At 49.7% G+C, this 23,786-nt stretch overlaps 3 protein-coding genes across 8 annotated transcripts in view; 1 reads left to right on the top strand and 2 right to left on the bottom strand.

The window, feature by feature from the left end:
- ern2 (endoplasmic reticulum to nucleus signaling 2) overlaps positions 1 to 10,165 on the bottom strand; it is a 13,441-nt gene extending 3,276 nt beyond the window's left edge. Inside the window, exons 1-15 of one of the 3 annotated variants that reach the window (XM_028972094.1) lie at positions 9,914 to 10,165; positions 5,252 to 5,372; positions 5,093 to 5,126; positions 4,952 to 5,024; positions 4,806 to 4,878; positions 4,592 to 4,714; positions 4,346 to 4,450; positions 3,156 to 3,423; positions 2,966 to 3,044; positions 2,493 to 2,643; positions 2,054 to 2,151; positions 1,840 to 1,977; positions 1,588 to 1,765; positions 1,410 to 1,500; positions 850 to 1,039 (exon numbers count right to left, since the gene is read on the bottom strand). In XM_028972094.1, the coding sequence (XP_028827927.1) occupies positions 850 to 1,039; positions 1,410 to 1,500; positions 1,588 to 1,765; positions 1,840 to 1,977; positions 2,054 to 2,151; positions 2,493 to 2,643; positions 2,966 to 3,044; positions 3,156 to 3,423; positions 4,346 to 4,450; positions 4,592 to 4,714; positions 4,806 to 4,878; positions 4,952 to 5,024; positions 5,093 to 5,126; positions 5,252 to 5,372; positions 9,914 to 9,973 (1,782 nt within the window). In that variant the 5' untranslated portion in view covers positions 9,974 to 10,165. Of the gene's footprint in view, positions 1 to 849; positions 1,040 to 1,409; positions 1,501 to 1,587; positions 1,766 to 1,839; positions 1,978 to 2,053; positions 2,152 to 2,492; positions 2,644 to 2,965; positions 3,045 to 3,155; positions 3,424 to 4,345; positions 4,451 to 4,591; positions 4,715 to 4,805; positions 4,879 to 4,951; positions 5,025 to 5,092; positions 5,127 to 5,251; positions 5,373 to 9,913 lie in introns of those variants that run through there. The other 2 variants (XM_028972095.1, XM_028972097.1) reach the window with 2 other exon arrangements.
- Positions 9,796 to 23,369, top strand: chtf18 (CTF18, chromosome transmission fidelity factor 18 homolog (S. cerevisiae)). 3 transcript variants are annotated; one of them, XM_028972079.1, is made up of 23 exons: positions 9,796 to 9,932; positions 12,943 to 13,107; positions 13,337 to 13,448; positions 13,526 to 13,733; positions 14,628 to 14,720; positions 14,823 to 14,875; positions 14,959 to 15,088; positions 15,757 to 15,951; positions 16,024 to 16,121; positions 16,242 to 16,365; positions 16,446 to 16,585; positions 16,680 to 16,773; positions 16,991 to 17,089; positions 17,503 to 17,633; positions 17,751 to 17,874; positions 18,499 to 18,723; positions 18,813 to 18,962; positions 21,240 to 21,370; positions 21,896 to 22,040; positions 22,120 to 22,239; positions 22,343 to 22,409; positions 22,508 to 22,636; positions 22,843 to 23,369. In XM_028972079.1, the coding sequence occupies exons 2-22, from the start codon at positions 13,047 to 13,049 to the stop codon at positions 22,633 to 22,635; spliced, it is 2,628 nt and encodes an 875-aa protein (XP_028827912.1). In that variant the 5' UTR covers positions 9,796 to 9,932; positions 12,943 to 13,046; the 3' UTR covers position 22,636; positions 22,843 to 23,369. The 3 variants fall into 3 exon arrangements, with proteins under 3 accessions (XP_028827912.1, XP_028827913.1, XP_028827911.1); XM_028972080.1 differs by lacking the exon at positions 9,796 to 9,932 and adding an exon at positions 10,729 to 10,833; XM_028972078.1 differs by lacking the exon at positions 9,796 to 9,932 and adding an exon at positions 12,666 to 12,820.
- gng13a (guanine nucleotide binding protein (G protein), gamma 13a) lies at positions 22,701 to 23,786 on the bottom strand. 2 transcript variants are annotated; one of them, XM_028972556.1, is made up of 3 exons: positions 23,227 to 23,786; positions 22,972 to 23,069; positions 22,701 to 22,897 (listed from the first exon to the last, which is right to left on the bottom strand). In XM_028972556.1, exons 2-3 carry the CDS (start codon positions 23,067 to 23,069, stop codon positions 22,792 to 22,794), a joined length of 204 nt encoding a protein of 67 aa, XP_028828389.1. In that variant the 5' UTR covers positions 23,227 to 23,786; the 3' UTR covers positions 22,701 to 22,791. The 2 variants fall into 2 exon arrangements, with proteins under 2 accessions (XP_028828389.1, XP_028828391.1); XM_028972558.1 differs by lacking the exon at positions 23,227 to 23,786 and having other exon boundaries at positions 22,972 to 23,093.

Below are 23,786 nucleotides of genomic sequence, written 5' to 3'. Positions count from 1 at the left end.
CAACTTACACTAACACACTCACACACACATACACGCACACACACACACCAACTTACACTCACTCACACGTTTCTCACACACACTCACGCACGCACACACACACACCAACTTACACTCACTCACACACTCACACGTTTCTCACACACACTCACACACACACACACACACACACACACTTGCACACACTCACTCATACTCACTCACTCTCACACAGACTCACTCACACTCACGCACCAGCACGCACACACACACACACCAACTTACACTAACACACTCACACACACATACACGCACACACACACACCAACTTACACTCACTCACACACTCACACGTTTCTCACACACACTCACGCACGCACACACACACCAACTTACACTCACTCACACACTCACACGTTTCTCACACACACTCACGCACGCACACTCACACACCAACTTACACTCACTCACACACTCACACACACATACACACACTCAAACTCACTCGCACACACTCACACTACAACACACACTCACTCACACTCACACACTCTCACACACACTCACTCACACACACACCCTCACACTCACTCACACACACTCACACTCACTTACGCACACACACACACCAACTTACACTCACTCACACACTCGCACACACTCACACACACACACACACACACTACAACACACACTCACTCACACACACACACTCACACTCACTTACGCACACACACCCACCAACTTACACTCACTCACACACTCACACGCTCTCACACACACTCACACTCACTCACTCACTCACTCACACACACACACTCACACACACTCACACCGACTCCCACCACCCACACCCGCAGTCAGACGGACCTGCTGCAGCGTGGCGGCGCACAGCTCGATGGCGATGTAGGTGAACTGGCGGTCCCGCTCGGTGCAGTAGTATCTGATGACGTTGGGGTGCTCGTCCGACTCGCGCAGCAGCTGGACTTCCCGCTCGGCGAACTCGATGCACTCCGGGAGGATCCGCTTCACCGCCACACTCCGGCCGTCGAAGCGACCCCTGAAAACAGGCGCCGCCACGGCGAGGAGATGAGAACATCTCCACTGGACGCTCAGTTCCTCTCGGGCAACATCAACAGTAAGCGGTGATTCTTCCACTACGGAAGCCCGCCATCATCTCTCGGTAAAGAATTCTAACCGGGACCAGAAGATCGGGACACACCATTCACATACCAAGGTCAACATAGACTGGTCCCTGATGACCTGAGGGACTTGTCCTGCTCTATCCAGAACCCAGAACCTGGGGAGCAGCGTGTGGGGAACCATCACGTGTCCTCACCACCTGCCCTGATGAGACGTGGGACTACAGGTGGAGTCCCAGATTCACCACACACACACACACACACACACACACTCGAAGGTGTCCTTACTGGAAGACGAAGGTTCCCTCTGTGCCGTGACCAAGCACCTCTGCAGGCCTGAAGGAGATCTTTCCTACAGTCACATCTTCAGCCTGTTCATCTGCAAAACACACACACACACACACACACACATGTACACGCTGACTCTGTTAATAAACACACTTTATCTCTGTTTTCGAGGCCTCACGTTCTGATTGGCTCGCGGTCTGGGCCTCTTGGGCGTGGCCTCCTCTGCTTTCGTGAGTCGACAGAACTGAGCTGCCGCTTCTGCTGGACGATGAAGGTGAAGGTGTGTGTGCAGGCGGAGGTGGGTTCTGATTGGTCGGCAGCAAGGAATCCTGGGACTTCAGGGACTTCTGCAGGCGCTGAGAGACAAAACACTTTACAGCACACAAACACTGAAATATACACACGTAGACACACACACACACACACACACCTGTGTGTGAGAGAACAGGAAGGTGAGCCACGCCCCAAGCAACACTGTGAGAATCAGCAGGGTCACGGGGTCAGAGGTCAGAGATCCAGAAAGCACAGGGGCGGAGCCAGAATCTCCACTTCTTCTACCTGGTGGAGACTGAGAGAGAGTGTGTGTTAGAGTATGTATGGATGCTGGTGTGTCTGTGTGTGTGTGTGTGTGCGTGTGCAGGTACCGGTCGGTAGGTGGCGATGACGTCTCCAGTGTGCTGAAGTGTGTGTGGGAATTCTCTCATCATGGTGGTGTGGGCTACAGGAGGAAGCTCATGGTGTCCTACACACACGTACACACACACACACACACACACACTAATTAAACACAATTCCAGGATATGCAGATTCTGTTTGGGAAAGTGTGTGTGTGTGTGTGTGTATTATATATTTGCATATACAGTATATACTCATGTTCACAGGTTGTGTTTCTATATTGTGTGTGTGTGTGTGTGTGTGTGTGTTTGTGTGTATTATATTTGCATATACAGTATATACTCATGTTCACAGGTTGTGTTTCTATATTGTGTGTGTGTGTATTATATTTGCATATACAGTCTATACTCGTGTTCACAGGCTGCGTTTCTATATATTGTGTGTGTGTGTGTGCGTGTGTGTCCATACCAATCAGAAGCCACTGGTTCTGTAGTGAGTGGGCGCTGCCCGGTGGGTACTTGACCTCTGTCATGGGGGTCATCTCACACTCTCCCACCCCACCAACCGTTACGCCCTCTGTGGTCGGACCCTCAATCCGCGCCAGAGTGAGGCCGCGTGGCTGCCATGGGAACAGAACACAAGTGAACATGTGACCCTGTTCCCGTTCAGCTGCGCGTCTTCATGAAAAGACATGATAATAATAATCAGTTGATTAGGAAAGAAGTTTATGTTGTAATGCTTTTATATGACTTCTTTTCCTGTAGTATGATTAGTTCTTGAATATCACATGCAGGTTCTGTGTGTACAGCACTACTGACAGGAAGTGAACACTTTAACCTCTGAAGATCACGCCACGTGTGTTGGGCGTGATGGGAATGGTGAGGGACGCAGAGGTGGAATTTCTGAGCCTGCTGCTGAGAAGACCACCTTCACGAACTCACCACTATGGCGACGCCTTGGTGCACGAGAGAGGTGGAGGCGTAAAGATGAGAGTCCAGCTTCCCCACATACAGAGTGGGCCTGCACACACACACACACACAGAAAACACTGAACCCCGAGTGTCCCCAGGGGGACGGTCCCCGTCACTACTGACCGTAGGGTGCTCTGGATGGATGGAAAATGTGTCTTACACCAGCTGGGTCTTGGTGCTGTGTTGCTCCTGCGTGAACTGGTAGCTCCACTTCATGGTGGGGGAGTGTGTGTTCTCCTCGGTAAAGGTGAGGTATCGCAAGGTTTCCGTGGCAACGGACAGGTGTGGTGCTCTGCGCAGTCCATCCTGAATCCACATGTAGAACCCAGCTACCGGAGAACCGAAACGCTGCATCCAGAGAACCTCACCAGAGTCACGGTCCACCGTCACAACCAACCCATCACCACTCGCCGCGAAGTGGGAGAGCTCTTACACACACACACACACACACACACATTCATATTTTATGAAACGAAACTGGAAGTTGTCATACTGTGTAGGACGGAAAGAAGGTGTAGGAGGTGTAGGTGTAGAACTTGTAGAGCATGTCAAAAGTGTAGAAGGTGTATAACATGTACAAGGTGTAGAAATTGTAGAACATGTAGAAGGTATCGAACATGTAGGTGTAGAACTTGTAGAACACGTAGAGCATGTAGAAGATTTACATTTAGAGCATTTATATATAAGATGTAGAACATGTAGAAGGTTTAGAACGTGTAGGAGGTGTAGAAATTGTAGAACATGTAGAAGGTATCGAACATGTAGGTGTAGAACTTGTAGAACACGTAGAGCATGTAGAAGATTTACATTTAGAGCATTTATATATAAGATGTAGAACATGTAGAAGGTTTAGAACGTGTAGGAGGTGTAGAAATTGTAGAACATGTAGAAGGTATCGAACATGTAGGTGTAGAACTTGTAGAACACGTAGAGCATGTAGAAGATTTACATTTAGAGCATTTATATATAAGATGTAGAACATGTAGAAGGTTTAGAACGTGTAGGAGGTGTAGAAATTGTAGAACATGTAGAAGGTATCGAACATGTAGGTGTAGAACTTGTAGAACACGTAGAGCATGTAGAAGATTTACATTTAGAGCATTTATATATAAGATGTAGAACATGTAGAAGGTTTAGAACGTGTAGGAGGTGTAGAAATTGTAGAACATGTAGAAGGTATCGAACATGTAGGTGTAGAACTTGTAGAACACGTAGAGCATGTAGAAGATTTACATTTAGAGCATTTATATATAAGATGTAGAACATGTAGAAGGTTTAGAACGTGTAGGAGGTGTAGAACACATAGAATACGTAGAACATGCAGAAGGCGCAGACCTCCGTTCTACTTACTGTACTCGTAGTTCTGCTCGTCATACAGAGGGGCGGAGTAATGGTTGTAGGTGGCGTTCCAGCGGAGCTCCTGGTTCTTGGTGTCGTACATGGTGATCATGTACTCTACATTGAATGAGATGAAACGCTCGTCATGGTCATCATGGGCTTTCAGTCATTTTTTTCAGCAGGTTCTCACCATGTACAGTGCAGCACGATGTGTGTGTGTGTGTGTGTGTGTGTGTGAGTGTGTGTGTGTTTTCTCACCTGTGCGCCCAATGAACAGCAGGGTGGGGGAGGGGCAGACTGAGTCAGAGGAGGCGGTGCTTAAACTCTTCTGCTTCACACCAGTCTGAAGGTCCACCACAAGCCAGCTGTCCTGCTTCTTCCCTACACACACACACACACACACACACACACACACATCTGTGTAGAATTCTGGTATTTACCCTGGTGAGGACACACACACACACACACACACCCGTGTAGAGGATTCCATCCGAGCTCCTGCAGGGAGAAGACTGCACCAGTTCTGGTATGGTGAAGGGCAATTTCTGTCAACACAGGAGAAGAAATCAAACACACACACACACACACACACAGACGTTTATCCAGTTACACTCTCACCATTAACCCCTCCTTGTTTTTGCCTTCCAGTACATACAGGCTCCCATCATTGGGATCAGGAAGGAAACCTGGTCTACAGAGAAGACAGATTACACACACACACACCTGACACAGACACACACCTGAAATGTGCACACTTACTCTGCCAGGTACATCGGTACTTGGATGATGGGATCTGAAATGACACCGTGGACCAGATTTTAAAATGGAAATTAAATTAAAGTCGATTCAAAAACAAGATCTGGGATATCAGAACTGCGGAGGACGAGAAGTAATCCACAGAAGGTCACACACACACACCTTCCTTCAGGGTCCATTTGATGTCCCCAGTCTGTTTGCTGACGGCGTGGAGACTCCCGTCCAGCGTGGAGACGAAGAGCAGAGACTCGGGCAGAGTGACTGATCCCGCCGCCGCACAGCGCTGACAGAGAGCAAACACACACATTCATCAGTCACGTTCCTCACGTTCAGGGTTCCTTTCTTCTACTAGATCTCCATTTCTATCTGATTTTACGTTCTACTGCAGTCAATGTGAAGTGATGGACCCACAATGCAGTTGGGCGGCGCGTGGTGTGTGTGTTTGGTTGGATGTGTGCTCTGTGTGTTTTATAACAGGATATCCTGGAGAACCCTCTCTCTCTCCCTCTCGCTCTCTCTCTCCAGGATATTTGACATGATCAGGAAAGTCGGTTTCTTTATGTATAGGGGGGTTGGTGTTTGCTGAAGGTGTGTGTGTGTGTGTGTGTGTGTGTGTGTGTGTTAAAGCCGCTCCCTCCTGGATCTCACTGCAGGCTTTTAATTCCTTGTCCAACTCTGACTTCTAACCTGCTTCTAACCGGACCACCCAACAGGACCCCTGCTGACCCCACCCACCCACCCGCACCAGCCTATCGTCCCAATGTTGGACACCTGGAGTCCAAATCATGCCTCCCAGGTGGGATAAGCAATGGCTGGTTCCGATTGGCCAGAGAGGACCAGCACAGAATAAACCAGCACAGATTAAACCAGTGTGGTAAACCGCCAGGATGGTAGTGGGTAACACACTCGCCTGTGAACCAGAAGGTCCAGGTTCAAACCCCACTAACTACCATCGTGTCCCTGAGCAAGACACTTAACCCTGAGTGTCTCCAGGGGGGGGACTGATTGTAAGTCGCTCTGCATAAGGGTGTCTGGTATATGGCGTAAATGTAAAATATAAAGGAGCTCATCACACATTTCAGGTCTGTTTCATACTTTATTGCATCAAAAAAAAAGGTTGAAACAGCCAATAAGAGCACCTGAGGAAGGATGGAGCTCCATCATAGGACATCTGGACGGGTCCGTTTCCTTAACCACTAGGCCCATTAATAAATCTGTATGGTGTAGAATATCCTGGTAAATAATCTGAGTCATAAATCTGAACGGTGTAGAAAATCCCGGTGAATAACCTGAGTAATAAATATGAACGGTGTAGAAGATCCCGGTGAATAACCTGAGTAATAAATATGAACAGTGTAGAAGATCCTGGTGAATAACCTGAGTAATAAATATGAATAACCTGAGTAATAAATATGAACGGTGTAGAAGATCCTGGTGAATAACCTGAGTAATAAATATGAACGGTGTAGAAGATCCCGGTGATCACCTGAGAAATAAATATGGAACGGTGTAAGAAGATCCCGGTGAATAACCTGAGTAATAAATATGAACGGTGTGTAGAAGATCCCGGTGAATAACCTGAGTAATAAATATGAACAGTGTAGAAGATCCCGGTGAATAACCTGAGTAATAAATATGAACGGTGTAGAAGATCCCGGTGAATAACCTGAGTAATAAATATGAACGGTGTAGAAGATCCCGGTGAATAACCTGAGTAATAAATATGAACGGTGTAGAAGATCCCGGTGAATAACCTGAGTAATAAATATGAACGGTGTAGAAGATCCCGGTGAATAACCTGAGAAATAAATATGAACGGTGTAGAAGATCCCGGTGAATAACCTGAGTAATAAATATGAACGGTGTAGAAGATCCCGGTGAATAGCCTGAGTAATAAATATGAACGGTGTAGAAGATCCCGGTGAATAACCTGAGTAATAAATATGAACGGTGTAGAAGATCCCGGTGAATAACCTGAGTAATAAATCTGAACGGTGTAGAAGATCCTGGTGAATAACCTGAGTAATAAATATGAACGGTGTAGAAGATCCTGGTGAATAACCTGAGTAATAAATATGAATAACCTGAGTAATAAATATGAACAGTGTAGAAGATCCTGGTGAATAACCTGAGTAATAAATATGAACAGTGTAGAAGATCCTGGTGAATAACCAGAGTAATAAATATGAACGGTGTAGAAGATCCTGGTGAATAACCTGAGTAATAAATATGAATAACCTGAGTAATAAATATGAACGGTGTAGAAGATCCCGGTGAATAACCAGAGTAATAAATATGAACGGTGTAGAAGATCCCGGTGAATAACCTGAGTAATAAATATGAACGGTGTAGAAGATCCCGGTGAATAACCTGAGTAATAATATGAACGGTGTAGAAGATCCCGGTGAATAACCTGAGTAATAAATATGAACGGTGTAGAAGATCCCGGTGAATAACCTGAGTAATAAATATGAACGGTGTAGAAGATCCCGGTGAATAACCTGAGTAATAAATATGAACGGTGTAGAAGATCCCGGTGAATAACCTGAGTAATAAATATGAACGGTGTAGAAGATCCTGGTGAATACCTGAGTAATAATATGAACGGTGTAGAAGATCCCGGTGAATAACCTGAGTAATTAATATGAACGGTGTAGAAGATCCCGGTGAATAACCTGAGTAATAAATATGAACGGTGTAGAAGATCCCGGTGAATAACCTGATAAATAAATATGAACGGTGTAGAAGATCCCGGTGAATAACCTGAGTAATAAATATGAACGGTGTAGAAGATCCCGGTGAATAACCTGAGTAAATAAATATGAACGGTGTAGAAGATCCCGGTGAATAACCTGAGTAATAAATATGAACGGTGTAGAAGATCCCGGTGAATAACCTGAGTAATAAATATGAACGGTGTAGAAGATCCCGGTGAATAACCTGAGTAATAAATCTGAACGGTGTAGAAGATCCTGGTGAATAACCTGAGTAATAAATATGAATAACCTGAGTAATAAATATGAACAGTGTAGAAGATCCTGGTGAATAACCTGAGTAATAAATATGAACGGTGTAGAAGATCCCGGTGAATAACCTGAGAAATAAATATGAACGGTGTAGAAGATCCCGGTGAATAACCTGAGTAATAAATATGAACGGTGTAGAAGATCCCGGTGAATAACCTGAGTAATAAATATGAACGGTGTAGAAGATCCCGGTGAATAACCTGAGTAATAAATATGAACGGTGTAGAAGATCCCGGTGAATAACCTGAGTAATAAATCTGAACGGTGTAGAAGATCCTGGTGAATAACCTGAGTAATAAATATGAATAACCTGAGTAATAAATATGAACAGTGTAGAAGATCCCGGTGAATAACCTGAGTAATAAATATGAATAACCTGAGTAATAAATATGAACGGTGTAGAAGATCCTGGTGAATAACCTGAGTAATAAATATGAATGGTGTAGAAGATCCTGGTGAATAATCTGAGTAATAAATATGAACAGTGTAGAAGATCCCGGTGAATAACCCGAGTAATAAATATGAACGGTGTAGAAGATCCCGGTGAATAACCTGAGTAATAAATATGAATAACCTGAGTAATAAATATGAACAGTGTAGAAGATCCTGGTGAATAACCTGAGTAATAAATATGATTAACCTGAGTAATAAATATGAATAACCTGAGTAATAAATATGAACAGTGTAGAAGATCCTGGTGAATAACCTGAGTAATAAAATATGAACGGTGTAGAAGATCCCGGTGAATAACCTGAGTAATAAATATGAACGGTGTAGAAGATCCCGGTGAATAACCTGAGTAATAAATATGAACGGTGTAGAAGTTCCTGGTGAATAACCTGAGTAATAAATATGAACGGTGTAGAATATCCTGGTAAATAACCTGAGTAATAAATATGAACGGTGTAGAAGATCCCGGTGAAAAACCTGAGTAATAAATATGAACAGTGTAGAAGATCCTGGTGAATAACCTGAGTAATAAATATGAACAGTGTAGAAGATCCTGGTGAATAACCTGAGTAATAAATATGAATAACCTGAGTAATAAATATGAACGGTGTAGAAGATCCTGGTGAATAACCTGAGTAATAAATATGAATGGTGTAGAAGATCCTGGTGAATAATCTGAGTAATAAATATGAACAGTGTAGAAGATCCCGGTGAATAACCCAAGTAATAAATATGAACAGTGTAGAAGATCCCGGTGAATAACCTGAGTAATAAATATGAATAACCTGAGTAATAAATATGAACAGTGTAGAAGATCCCGGTGAATAATCTGACTCGGATTGTGTGTACATGGTGTTTGATTTCCACGCCTGTATTCTGTTCTATAATAAGTCCCCCAGTCTGTAACCCGACACTAAACCAGAAGCCAGACTGGCCCGTCGGATGTAGTCTTGTCATCATCATCATCATCTTCATCAGATCCTCTTTGATCCCGGATCTGCACAGGATCCACAGTGAACGCGCACCCACGGGTCAACAGTTGTCGGTCACGCGCCCGACGCGGGGTCTGTGGTGCGTGTAGAACGTTCTAGAAGGAACAAACGACAGAACTCGTTCTGTTCTGCTGAAGGTCCAGGACCAGAACCGGGCCGGTGCGAAAATAAAACCCTTCAGCAATGTACATGTACACACACACACACACACTCACACACACACTCTCACACACACACACACACACACACACACACACTCACACACACACACACACGCTGGGTAAAAATAGCCGGACGGACCCCAGCTCGGCCGGAAGTCGCCCCGGGCCGCGGGTCTCCCGCAGGACGCGACGTACCTGAACCCGCAGAGCGCAGGTGAGCAGCAGCAGCAGCAGCGGGGGAACCGCCTGGCGCATCGTTCCGTGCGGGGAACCCTGGAACTCCGCGCCGCGCCGCGCCGAGCCGCCCCGTCTCCGCTTCCGGTTCTGGTCGAGTCGCTCCGCCGAACCGAGTCAAGCCGAGTCCGGCCGCTGCAGCGGCTCCATCTCGCTTCTCCACAACAACAAACAGCGCGGCTCCGCCTGCGCGTCGCCGCTGTCAGACGCGACAGGTGGGCGGGGCTTCAGCGGCGACGGGCGGCGCGCTCGGCCAATGCCCTGCCGCGGTGCCGGCGAGGGGCGGGGCTTAGAAAGAGCTCGATGTCACTTTAACACACGTGGAACAAAAACAGCCGCGCTGCGCTTCTGATTCATGGCCACGGACCGACAAAGGGGCGTGGGGGGGTGTGTGTTTGGTGTGTGTGTGTGTTTCATATGTGTGTGTGTGTGTTTGGTACGTGTATGTGTGTGTGTGTTTCATGTGTGTGTGTGTGTGTTTGGTATGTGTGTGTGTGTGTTTGGTATGTGTGTGTGTTTGATATGTGTGTGTGTGTGTGTGTTTAATGTGTGTGTATGTGTGTGTGTATGTTTGGTGTGTGTGTGTTTGGTACGTGTGCTTGGTATGTGTGTGTGTTTGATATGTGTGTGTGTGTGTGTTTGGTATGTGTGTGTGTGTTTGGAATGTGTGTGTGTTTGTGTGTTTGATGTGTGTGTATGTGTGTGTGTATGTTTGGTGTGTGTGTGTTTGGTACGTGTGCTTGGTATGTGTGTGTGTGTGTGTGTTTGGTGCAGATGGACTTTAACAGGCACTGCAGTCGACACCCAACACACTTTCTGCACAGAAGGAAAATCTCCACTAAAACCTCTAGTGGAATGAAAGTGAGGAACCTTGTGAAGGGGTGAGTGAGTGAGGGTGCAGTACAAGGTTATTATAGTTAACGAAAACGAACGATAAAACTAAAACTAGAATTGAAAAAGCATTTTCGTTAACTGAAATAGAGTAAAAAAAAAAAACGAAAACTAACTGAAACTGTTTTGTGTGTATACAAAACGAACTTAAACGAACTAATATTATGGCAAAAATGTCCTTCGTTTTCGTCTTTGTAATAAGAATTAAAATCTATTTACTTCACGCTGCCAGTTTTAAGCCAGGTTTTTGACCATTACGGTAACACGTGGTCTGTGACGTCACGTGTCCATAGTCTGTCCGTGACGCTGCCAGCTAGCGTGATGGCTGCAGCGAAAGTCGGAAGAAAGCGGAAGAAAGTCCTATTTGGGATTTCTTTGATTATGACAGTGGCAAAAATAAAAGTAAGTGCCTTGTTGTAGAAGCAGGTGATACAATATGTGGAATACTTCTCAAGGGGAAAAACCCCACAAATCTGAAAGTCCATTTGAAATGCTCACACAAAAAGGCGAACCAAGAGTACCTGATACTACAGCATCCATAATGGACCAAGTAGCTGCTGGCTAGTAAATACGCAGGAACACCACAAATGAGAAGAAGCATTGGTAAATATGTTTATTAAGACTGGAATGTCTACACGACTGGTGGTAGTAGCCTAGTGGGTTAGACACTCGCCTATGAACCAGAAGACCCGGGTTCAAATCCCACTTACTACCATTGTGTCCCTGAGCAAGACACTTAACCCTAAGTTGCTCCAGGGAGACTGTCCCTGTAAATACCGATTGTAAGTCGCTCTGGATAAGGGCGTCTGATAAATGCCATAAAATGTAAATGTAAAATGACTGTGTGACTCGATTACCTTCAAAAAGTTCACCACTTCACTCGAACCAAAATTCAAAACACCCGGAGCTGCAAGAGTCAATAACCTTATCGGAGCTAAGATGGATAAGGCTATTCTGGTGATTTTGATTCATGCACCTGACAAATATCCTAATTTACAAAAAAAAAAAAAACTAAAACTAACACTGAAACTAATAAAAACTAAACTAAAACTAAGCAATTTCAAAATATCAAAACTAATAAAAACTAGTAAATCTGCCTCTAAAAACTAATTAAAACTAACTGAATTTGAAAAAAAAAAATCTAAACGAAATAAAAACTAAAACTAATGAAAAATCCAAAACTATTATAACTGTGGTGCAGTAGGTATCTGTGCAGGGTTGGGATTAAACAGTCCAACTTGGAGAAAGGATCTGTCCATGTTTGGGGGTGCTGGACAGTGCAGAGTAGGTTTATTCTAGTGTCATGGTCTACATGGCTTTTCCACTATAATGCTGCTGGTCCATCTGAAGATCCCTGGATATGTAGGCGTTATGATGTTGGTGGCTGTGGTGACCCTCTGGGTCGTTACCAGGAACCAGGATCTACGTCTCAGAGAGGAACAAATTAAACTTGGTGGTATGAAATGGTTTTTGTTTATCAGGTGTAATTTTTAATGTATCTTAATTTCCTCCCTAGCTGTCGTATAAATCGTATAGTAGGGTGGTAGTAGCCTAGTGGGTAAAACACTCGCCTATGAACCAGAAGACCCAGGTTCAAACCCCACTTACTACCATCGTGTCCCTGAGCAAGACACTTACCCCTGAGTGTCTCCAGGGGGGGACTGTCCCTGTAACTACTGACTGTAAGTCGCTCTGGATAAGGGCGTCTGGTAAATGCTGTAAATGTGTGAGATTGGGACGCGGCCGCGGCTCCTTTATTGGAACGCGGGCGGCCCGACGCGCCGCCGGAAGTACGTCACGCCGTTTTTCGCGCGGAATTCGTCCTGTGTGGAGACCGCCGCCGCAGCGCTTTCCTTTTCCTTCGTTCAAGTGTTTCTTCCCGCGCCGCCATGGACGAGTACGACGAGATGTTCGGTATCGAGGACGAGTTCGAGAGTCAGTTCGCCGACGAGCTGGAGGTGCTGGCGGAGATGGAGGGTCCGTGTCTGGTTACTGGAGCTCCAGATTGTCAGCAGTTTAAAATGCTGACAGTCCCTGCGTGTGTGTGTTTGGTGTGTGTGTTTGGTGTGTGTGTGTGTGTGTGTCTGTCTGTCTTTCAGCTGGACGTGGGCGCAGTAACGCGTGTGAGGACCACAGAAGGAAGCAGCAGCAGCAGAAGCAGAGTTTTGGAGAAGCCATCACCGCTGCTGATACTTTGCTCACCATGAAGAAGATGAGCTCCTCATCACACGACCCGCCAGGAACTGAGGAGTCGTCCTCACTGAGTAAGAGAGAGGGAGTCCTAGGTGCTAGTAGCCTAGCGGGTAACACACTCGCCTGTGAACCAGAAGACCCAGGTTCAAACCCCACTTAGTACCATCGTGTCCCTGAGCAAGACACTTAACCCTGAGTGTCCCCAGGGGGGACTGTCCCTGTAACTACTGACTGTAAGTCGCTCTGGATAAGGACGTCTGGTAAATGCGGTAAATGTAAATTAATGTTCCGTCTGTGCAGCTCCCAAAGCCAAGAAGCGGAAGTGTGACGTGGTGAAGAAGCTGCGGTTCGGATTGGACGCCGGCGATGACATCACGCCTCCCTCCTCCCCTGAGATTTACCAGAGTGGCAGGTGGGTCACCTGACGCTTCGTCACCTTGCTGTTGTACTGCGGCTGTGACATCATCGCCGCTCCTTCTTCCTGGTCAGGCCGCCGCCCACATCGGTGACGCTGTCTCCTGATGGCCCGGCGAATGGCGCCCTGGCTCCCGGGGGCTTTGTACCGATGCGCGAGGCCCCGAGGACCGTTTCTACAGCAACCAGGCATGCCATGCGGCGTCCCCCGGCAACGGGGGATTACATCACGGTCACGGATTCTTCCGGAAACCGAGTTTACCTGAGACAGAGGGAGGAGCAGGTGAGCACACGTTTCTAAAGTATATTAAACAGCCGAGGACGAAATTATTTTAAATCATCTGCAGACAAAAGATACTTAAACTGGTTTTCAAGAGTAGTTAAAATTATTAAGCATCCTACTCTATTTAATACATTTACCAGACGTCCTTATCCAGAGCGACTTACAGCCAGTAGTTACAGGGACAGTCCCCCCCTGGAGACACTCAGGGTTAAGTAACACAGCGAGTGTGTTACCCACTAGGCTACTAGTACTAATAAACCACTCATCCTGTTCTCAACAGGGATATTAACCAGACCAGTCACATCAAAACACCAGAAACTGGACTACTGTCCCTAGTTTATTGTTCCCTCAGGGGGTCACGGCCATATTCATGGCACACATTCAGAAAAAAAAATAATAAAATGACAAGAAACATGATCATAAATTATAAAAAGAACCAAAAAGAAATAAACAACAAAAAACTTTACTCCGGTCCAGGCTATTTCAGCACAACCGAGCTCCAGCAGTCCCCCACCTTAAAAAGGCCATAAAGCCCCGCCCTTAACCGGGACGTCCCATACGACAGGTTTACACGGGGGGGCATGAACAAATTATACACGCAGATTCATGCGCCACCCCTCTAAAAGCAGGTAACTGGTAATAGGCCCCTAGTGAACGTGAACGGGGCGCCCTCCTGTACCCCCCTCCTCGGGGTGCACTACGATGCCGCGCGTCCACCACGTGAATGTGGCGTGTTGATGTGGGTGCTCCAGAGGGTGGAGCAAATCCACGACGCGATACACGACGAACGCTACACATACATACACAAGCGCTTCAAACCCAGACGCTGTACGTCCTGGCGGGACGCGGCGAAGACACGTGTGACAACTCATCACTTTTACTTTTCCTCGTCAGGAACGTGCCGAGAGGCCAATGCGCAACTCCCACAATGCACTGGGCCTCCTGGCGGTGCCCGTAGAGGTGATGAAACAGCAAGTGGCAGAGCGAGTAAGCGTGCACACACACTTCTAATTTGTCATGAACACACACACACAGTCTACTTGTTAATGGTGTGTGTGTGTGTGTGTGTGTGTGTGTGTCTGTCTCCAGCGTCACCAGCAGGTTGTAGAGGAATCCCAGAGACTCGCCGAGCTGCTCGGCAGGTGTGTGTGTGTTCTGGGTAAAAGGCAGCGCTTCTCTGGGAAAATGGCATGAGTGTGTGTGTGTGTGTGTGTGTGTGTTACAGTGGTGTGGACCAGGATCTGTTGCGTCTGGAACAGGAAGATCAGGAGGAAGAGGCAGATGAAGGTTCTTTGTCTCGCCTGTGGGTGGATCGGTTCTCCCCGCAGCACTACACGGAGCTGCTGAGTGATGATGTGAGTGGTGTTCCTCCACGTTCCTCCAGGTTCTTTCAGGTTTCGTCATGTTCCTCTACGTTCCCTTACTAACATAATACAAGTATGATATAAAATGTAAAGTGTGAGGTGGAAACCATGTTGCACGTGAAAAAGAAATGACATGAAGTGCAACAAGCTGCTGTTTACTCTCTCACTTTTTCATGTTTCTTCACGTCCCTCAACATTTCTTCAAGTTTCTTCACGCTCCTCCACACTTTTTATGTTTCTTCACATTCCTCTACGCTTTTTTCATGTGTCTCCATTTTCATTGATGGTCCTTGTTCATCCACGTTCTCTTTAATTATTCATGTTTCTGCACGTTCCTTCACTTTTTTTCCCCACATTTCATCATATTACCCCACGTTCCTCCATGTTTTTTCATTTTCCAGCTTCCTTTATGTTCCTCCGCGTCTTTTTCTGCTCCTTCACGTTCCTCTCCAGCATGGCAGCAGGTAAAGGGGCCGGGAGAACGTCAGCCTCCGGAGGTCCTTGTGTTTTTTGGCGTATTTGATGGTAATTTTGAACTGTCCAGACTTGTAACTCTGACCTGTGAACTGTACATGAGAACTTCTCCGTGAAGTTCCCTCTGGTCTGCAGGGTTGGTGTTGTGTTGGTGTTCCATCGTTCTTTCTGTGTGTCTGGTGCAGTTCACCAACCGCTGCCTGCTGAAGTGGCTGAAGCTCTGGGACGCCGCGGTGTTCGGTCGCGAGAGGAAGCCACGCCCGCCTCCGCAGGAGACGAAAGCGCCAAACCAGCCGCAGCAGAGCTTCAAGACCAAAATCCAGATGACCGAGGAGATCCTGGAGGCGGAGCTGGACTCGTACAAGCGGCCCAAGTACAAGGTGGGGCCGTCTTCTCCGCTCTGTTGGGCAGACGTGGACGCGGTGATGGAACTCTGGACTCACACCCTGCAGGTGGCGCTGCTCTCAGGACCACCTGGCCTGGGCAAGACGACTCTGGCTCACGTCATTGCAAAGCATGCTGGGTATAACGTGGTGGAGATGAATGCCAGGTAATTTCACCTTGAAGACACACACACACACACACACACACACACACACACACACACCCCCTCTCACACACACCCTCTCACACACACACACACACACACGCGCGGCTGTATCTCCACCAGCGACGACCGCAGCGCGGAGCTGTTCCAGAAGCGGATAGACACGGCCACGCAGATGCGGTCTGTGCTGGGCGCCAACGAGAAGCCCAACTGCCTGGTCATCGACGAGATCGACGGCGCGCCTTCCGTAAGCCCCGCCCTGTTCTCCTCAGCCCCGCCTCCTCTGGTGGATGTTTACGCTCACGGTGGTTTCTGGTGCATTTGCAGGCGGCCATCAACGTCCTGTTGGCCACCCTGAACAGGAAGGAGAGCCGCGAGGAGGCGGAGTCAGGAGTCCACAGCCTGAAAAAGAAGAAGAAGAAGGAGTCTGTGCTGCTCCGCCCAATCGTCTGCATCTGCAACGACCTGTACGGCCCTCTCTCTCTCTCTCTCTCTCTCTCTCTCGCTCGCTCTCACACACACATACTGAGACGTGATTGGTCGTCTGTCTCTGTGTGTCAGGTATGTTCCCGCGCTGCGTCCCCTGAGACAGCAGGCCTTCCTACTGGCCTTCCCTCAAACGCAGCCGTCCCGCCTGGTCCAGAGACTGGCCGAGGTGACACGCCGCCGGGTTATTCTATATTCACTTTAAACTACACACCGCATACGTACGCAGCTTTCACCTCACTATGTACGTAGCTGAAATAACGCTGGTCCGTTAAAATAAAATAAATATGTGTGTATGAGAAGTCGTTAGGGCGTGGTTTTTTACTACTCTTGGATGTGTGTGTGTGTGTGTGTGTGTGTGTGTGTGTGTGTGTGTGTGTGTGTAGATTTCACGTCATCAGGGGATGAAGGCTGAAAGCGGCGCTCTGATGACTCTGTGTGAGAAAACGGACAACGACATCAGATCCTGCATCAACACGCTGCAGGTACGTTCGTACCTGTCCGAGTGGCGGTTTTCCCACGTTCACCAGACGCCCTCATCCAGAGCCAGTTACGGGGACAGTCCCCCCCGGAGACACTCAGGGTTACGTGTCCTGCTCAGGGACACGATGGTAGTAAGTGGGTTTGAACCTGGGACGCGAGTACCTTACCTACTAGGCTACTAGTGGTAGTGGTAGTAGCCTAGTGAGTAACACACTTGCCTATAAACCAGAAGACCCAGGTTCAAACCCACTTACTACCATCATGTCCCTGAGCAAGACACTTAACCCTGAGTGTCTCCAAGCGGGGACTGTCCCTGTAACTACTGATTGTAAGTCGCTCTGGATAAGGCCTCTGGTAAATGCTGTAAATGTAAATGTAAACACCACCCAATAAATGTGTGTGTGTGTGTGTGTAGTTTCTCCATGGTCGAGGGAAGAAGCAGCTGGACCAGCGGATGGTCAGCAGTGTCTGTGTTGGTCAGAAAGACCAGAATAAAGGTCTCTTCTCGGTCTGGCAGGAGATCTTCCAGCTCCCCCGTGTAAAGAGGTACAGCCCCGCCCACTTCACAAGGCCCCGCCCCTCGTAGTTGTCTGGTTAGGGTTAGTGGACTGTCACAAGATGACACCACGATGTCTGCTAATTACCGCTGGTCACGTGCTGTAGGAAGCGGATTGGAGCAGAGGCTCTGATGAGCAGCGAGGAGGCGGGACTTAAAGAGGGAGCCCAGAGATTACAGAACATCCTGCACCTGAGTTCCTCTACAGGGGAGTACGAAAAACTAACACAGGTATATACACACACACACACACACACACACACACACACACACACACACCTGAGTTCCTCTACAGGGGAGTACGAGAAACTAACACAGGTATACACACACACACACACACACACACACACACACACACACACACAACTGAGTTCCTCTACAGGGGAGTACGAAAAACTAACACAGGTATACACACACACACACACACACACACACACCTGAGTTCCTCTACAGGGGTGTACGAAAAACTAACACAGGTATACACACACACACACACACACACACCTGAGTTCCTCTACAGGGGAGTACGAGAAACTAACACAGGTATATACACACACACACAAATTTATATATTCACACACACGCACTCACTCCTATATATAATACACACACACACTCATATATATGGTGCAGTGGTGGCCTAGCGGTTAAGGAAGCGGTTCCGTAATCAGAAGGTTGCCGGTTCAAATCCCCATACGCCATGGTACCACTGAGGTCCCCTTGATGAAGGTCCCGTCCCCACACACTGCTCCCCGGGCTCCTGTCATGGTGCCCACTGTCACCAAGGGTGACGGTTAAATACAGAGGACACCGTGTCATGTTTTTGTAATGATGATGGTGTGTGTGTGTGTGTAGGGCCTGTATGACAACTTCCTCAGTATGAAGGTGAGGGACCCCAGTCTTGGAGGGGTGTGTGACGGTCTGGACTGGCTGTGTTTTGTCGACCGGCTGGGCGTCTGCATCCTGCACAACCAGAACTACTCGCTGCTGCGCTACTCACCCTTCCTGTCCGGCGCCTTCCACTTCCTGTTCGCCCAGACCTCCGTCCCCCGCATCAACTACCCCACCAGGCACTACGAGGTCGGGGAGTCTCGCCGTCACCGGCGCGGGCGTGGCGTAGGAACGATGTGACGACGTCTCTCTCTCTCTCTCTGTCCGCCCGCCCGCAGGCCCTGAGCCGCACTCAGCTCACCCAGAACGCGCTGGCGGCCATGTTGGCGGAGGTCCCGGCCGCGGTCAGGGGTCGCGTGGGACAGAGGACTCTGTGTCTGGACATGCTGAGTCTCCTGCTGGAGCTCATCAGCCCCAAACTGCGGCCGGTCTGTATCCCTGCGTAGCGGTCTATCTGAATAGCATGTGTGCGAGTGTGTGTGTGCGAGTGTGTGTGTGCGAGTGTGTGTGTGCGAGTGTGTGTGTGCGAGTGTGTGTGTGCGAGTGTGTGTGTGCGAGTGTGTGTGTGCGAGTGTGTGTGTGCGAGTGTGTGTGTGCGAGTGTGTGTGTGCGAGTGTGTGTGTGCGAGTGTGTGTGTGCGAGTGTGTGCGTGCGCGTGCGAGTGTGCGCGTGCGAGTGTGTGTACGAGAGCGTGCGTGCGGGTGTGTGTGCGCGTGCGAGTGTGCGTGGGTGTGAGAGCGTGCGTGCGAGTGTGTGTGCGAGTGTGTGTGCGAGTGTGTGTGCGAGTGTGTGTGCGAGTGTGTGTGCGAGTGTGCGTGCGAGTGTGCGTGCGAGCGTGTGCGTGTGAGAGCGTGAGTGTGCGTGCGTGTGTGCGTGCGTGAGTGTGTGCGCGTGCGAGAGTGTGCGTGCGAGTGCCGTGTGCGTGCGTGTGCCGCGTGCGAGCGTGTGTGTGCGTGCGAGCGTGTGCGTGCGATCGTGCGAGCGTGTGTGTGCGTGCGAGCGTGTGTGTGAGCGTGTGTGTGCGTGCTTGAGTGTGTGCGTGCGTGTGCCGCGTGCGAGCGTGTGCGTGTGCCGCGTGCGAGCGTGTGCCGCGTGCGAGCGTGTGCGTGCGAGAGCGAGTGTGTGTGCGTGCGTGTGTGTGCGAGCGTGTGTGTGTGTGCGTGCGAGTGTGAGAGCGTGTGTGTGTGTGCGAGCGTGTGTGTGTGCTTGAGTGTGAGTGCGTGAGTGTGCGTGTGTGTGCGAGTGTGTGTGTGCGAGTGTGTGTGTGTGCGAGTGTGTGTGTGTGTGTGCGAGTGTGTGTGTGGCGAGTGTGTGTGTGCGAGTGTGTGTGTGCGAGTGTGTGTGTGCGAGTGTGTGTGTGCGAGTGTGTGTGTTGCGAGTGTGTGTGTGCGAGTGTGTGTGTGCGAGTGTGTGCGTGCGCGTGCGAGTGTGCGCGTGCGAGTGTGTGTACGAGAGCGTGCGTGCGAGTGTGTGTGCGCGTGCGAGTGTGCGTGGGTGTGAGAGCGTGCGTGCGAGTGTGTGTGCGAGTGTGTGTGCGAGTGTGTGTGCGAGTGTGCGTGCGAGTGTGCGTGCGAGCGTGTGCGTGTGAGAGCGTGAGTGTGCGTGCGTGCGTGAGTGTGTGCGTGCGTGAGTGTGTGCGCGTGCGAGAGTGTGCGTGCGAATGCCGTGTGCGTGCGTGTGCCGCGTGCGAGTGTGCCGCGTGCGAGCGTGTGCGTGCGAGCGTGTGCGTGCGAGCGTGTGTGTGCGTGCGAGCGTGTGCGTGCGATCGTGCGAGCGTGTGTGTGCGTGCGAGCGTGTGTGTGAGCGTGTGTGTGCGTGCTTGAGTGTGTGCGTGCGTGTGCCGCGTGCGAGCGTGTGCGTGTGCCGCGTGCGAGCGTGTGCCGCGTGCGAGCGTGTGCGTGCGAGAGCGAGTGTGTGTGCGTGCGTGTGTGTGCGTGTGTGCGTGCGAGCGTGTGTGTGTGTGCGTGCGAGTGTGAGAGCGTGTGTGTGTGTGCGAGCGTGTGTGTGTGCTTGAGTGTGAGTGCGTGAGTGTGCGTGCGAGCGTGTGTGTGCGAGCGTGTGTGTGTGTGCGTGCTTGAGTGTGCGTGCTTGAGTGTGCGTGCTTGAGTGTGCGTGCGTGAGTGTGCGTGCGTGAGTGTGTGTGAGTGTGTGTGAGTGTGTGCGAGTGCGTGCGCGTGCGTGCGTGCGCGTGCGTGCGTGTGTGTGCGTGCGAGCGTGTGTGTGCGTGCGAGCGTGTGCGTGTGCGTGCGAGCGTGTGCGTGTGCGTGCGAGCGTGTGCGTGCGAGCGTGTGCGTGCGAGCGTGTGCGTGCGAGCGTGTGCTTGAGTGTGTGTGCGTGCTTGAGTGTGTGTGCGTGAGTGTGTGTGCGTGCTTGAGTGTGTGTGTGTGCGTGCTTGAGTGTGTGTGTGTGCGTGCTTGAGTGTGTGTGCGTGCGTGCTTGAGTGTGTGTGCGTGCGTGTGCGAGCGTGTGCGTGTGCGTGCGAGCGTGTGCGTGCGAGCGTGTGCTTGAGTGTGTGTGCTTGAGTGTGTGTGCGTGCTTGAGTGTGTGTGCGTGAGTGTGTGTGCGTGCTTGAGTGTGTGTGTGTGCGTGCTTGAGTGTGTGTGTGTGCGTGCTTGAGTGTGTGTGCGTGCGTGCTTGAGTGTGTGTGCGTGTGCCGCGAGCGTGTGCGTGTGTGTGTGTGATGGCGGCTCGTCTGCTCCTCCCAGGTGAACCCGCAGCTGTACAGCAGCCGTGAGAAGCAGCAGTTGTGCGACCTGATCGACAACATGATCAACTACAACCTGAGTTACCGGCAGGAGCGTACAGCCGACGGCCAGTACGTCTACGTCCTGGAGCCGTGAGTGTCTCCCTCGCACGCACGCACACGCCGCTTTACACACTTACACGCCATATACACGCCCATTACGCTCCGCCCACATGGAACACTTTTAGCGTACGAGTAAAACGGCGCTCGTGGAGTTTGAGAATTTTTTCCGGCCTGGAAAAGCCAAGCAAATCTGACACATGAATGTATAACGAAGCACGTAGTTCCTGTCAAAACTGCGCCAGAAACTACGACGCGTAATAAAACGTAAATTAAACGTAAATAAAGGCCGATCTACACGAACAGAGTTGTCTCCCTGCTGAACTCCTCTGACCCACCCACACACACACACACACACACACACACACACACACTCCTGATAAGCACCGTACTACCTAATCTTGCACATTTCTGCACATAGTCATTGCACTACATTGTACGTGTCCAACTGTAAATATAAATATATATTCATATGTATTATCTATTTGTTGTCTATTAAGTTGAGCTTTTCGGGGTTCTCGCGTGTGTGTGTGTGTGTGTGTGTGTGTGCGTGTGCAGGAACGTGGAGGACGTGGTGCGGTTTCCTGGACTGCCCCCACGCCGTCAGCTGACCTATCAGGCAAAGCAGCTCGTCGCCAGGGAAACGGAGCTGGAGAGGATGAGGAGGGCGGAGAGAGCGCAGCAGAGACACAACACACACACGGTAAACACACACACACACACACACACACACTGATGAAATGATGGTACCTTGGTGTGGGACTTGTGTAAAAATATTACAGAAGGCTGAAGCAAAGGACAAACAGGAGGTGTGTGTGGAGGAGAAGAAGAAGGTTCCGGCAAACAACCACCAGCAGCGGCTGGAGAACATCGTCAGACAGACGGTGATCGAGAACAGCCGGGTAATATAACACACACACACACACACACACACACACCACGATCTCTGTCCTCAGAACAGTGTTCCATGTCTCCACCTTGACTGAGCTCTCCTGCGTCCTGCAGCCGGAGGTGGACTTCTTTGGCCAACCCATCGTACCCCGGGAGAGACCTGTTGCCACGGCAGCGGCAGGTAACACACACGCACACCCACACACACACACACACACACACACACTCAGAACCCGGGTTCTCCTGATGCAGTGTTCTTCATTCTGTTCTCTCCTGCAGCTGATGGGAGAGTGGGCGTGGTTATGCAAATAGGGAGGGCGGTGGGGAACAGTGACGTCTGGTTCCGCTTTAACGAGGGCGTGTCCAACGCCGTCCGGCGCAACGTCTACATCAGAGAGCTGTTGTGAGGTGTGTGTGTGTGTGTGTGTGTGTGTGTGCAGTAATTGTGACTCAGTAGAACGGTTCTGTTCAGTAAAAGAGACTTTATTTGGGTTCCGCCGTATTAAACTGGTTCTACGTCCTTCCCGGCTTCATGTGCTGTGATTTCTGGACGTGGGCGTGTCCTACAGGACCACGCACTTCCCTGACTCCACCCATGGGTTGTTCTTCATCAGATCGGCATTCAGGAACGGGTCGCTGGCCACGCCCTCCTCGATCCACTGCACTAACCTGCGAGCCCACACACCGCCATCGTTAGCTGGGGACCGTCTGGTTAATGTCCCTCACGGTAGAGGACAACTCACTCTGCAATGGTGACGGACGTCTTCTCTCTGCCCACCTGCAGCTGGAACTTCAGACTCTCCACCTCCTGCTGCAGCTGAGGAACGTCCAGCTCGTCCATCTTCACGTGAACGTCCACATTAGAGTATAGTTACATACGATGGTAGAACATGGTAGAACCCCACACACTCCAGAACCTCCTTCTTCATTTAATAAATCATTCAAATCCATTTAATAAACCGCGACACGCCGAGGCGAGATGTTGCGAGAAGACCTACCTTCTCTCGTCCTGCTTCTGTCTGAGCGCAGCAGTGAATGTGGACGCTGGGGACAAGTTCTCCGGTCCCACACACACACACTACCTCAGTACCGCCTGTGGTTTGTTAGTCAAATGAGGGCTTCCTGAGAACGTCCAACTCAACACCCAACTCAATAAAGTCCAGCAAACCTGGGAGTCATGGTCCTCTGCTGGAATTTACTCCTGTAAAAACCGTTTCTGTTCTAAAGCACCCAGAATGCCGTGCGGTCCCCGTTTTAATACTTTTATTATCGACGTTAATCCAGGTTCTAGGCGGGGACTCTGTTTCATTTGGACCTTTTGATGGGATCTAGCGCTCCCAGAACGTTGTATGATGTCTCCTGCTGTCCCACGTTCACCTGGGAACGCAGATGGGACGTTAGAGCAGGTGCTGTATTCAAACGAGACGCGGCCTGAAATCCCAGCATGCAAATCCCACTCAAATGTCCCTGATTCACGTCTCCTCGCTTCTAGAATGTTTAACATCATGTAAGACACGACTCTCTACTCTCATTTAGAAGGAAGTAACTGGTCCTGGGG

The sequence above is a fragment of the Denticeps clupeoides genome, chromosome 3 (genome assembly GCF_900700375.1).
Source record: "Denticeps clupeoides chromosome 3, fDenClu1.1, whole genome shotgun sequence".
NCBI lineage: Eukaryota > Metazoa > Chordata > Actinopteri > Clupeiformes > Denticipitidae > Denticeps > Denticeps clupeoides.
The sequence above is the reverse complement of the archived record's forward strand: the minus strand, read 5'-3'. Positions and strand labels throughout refer to the sequence as shown.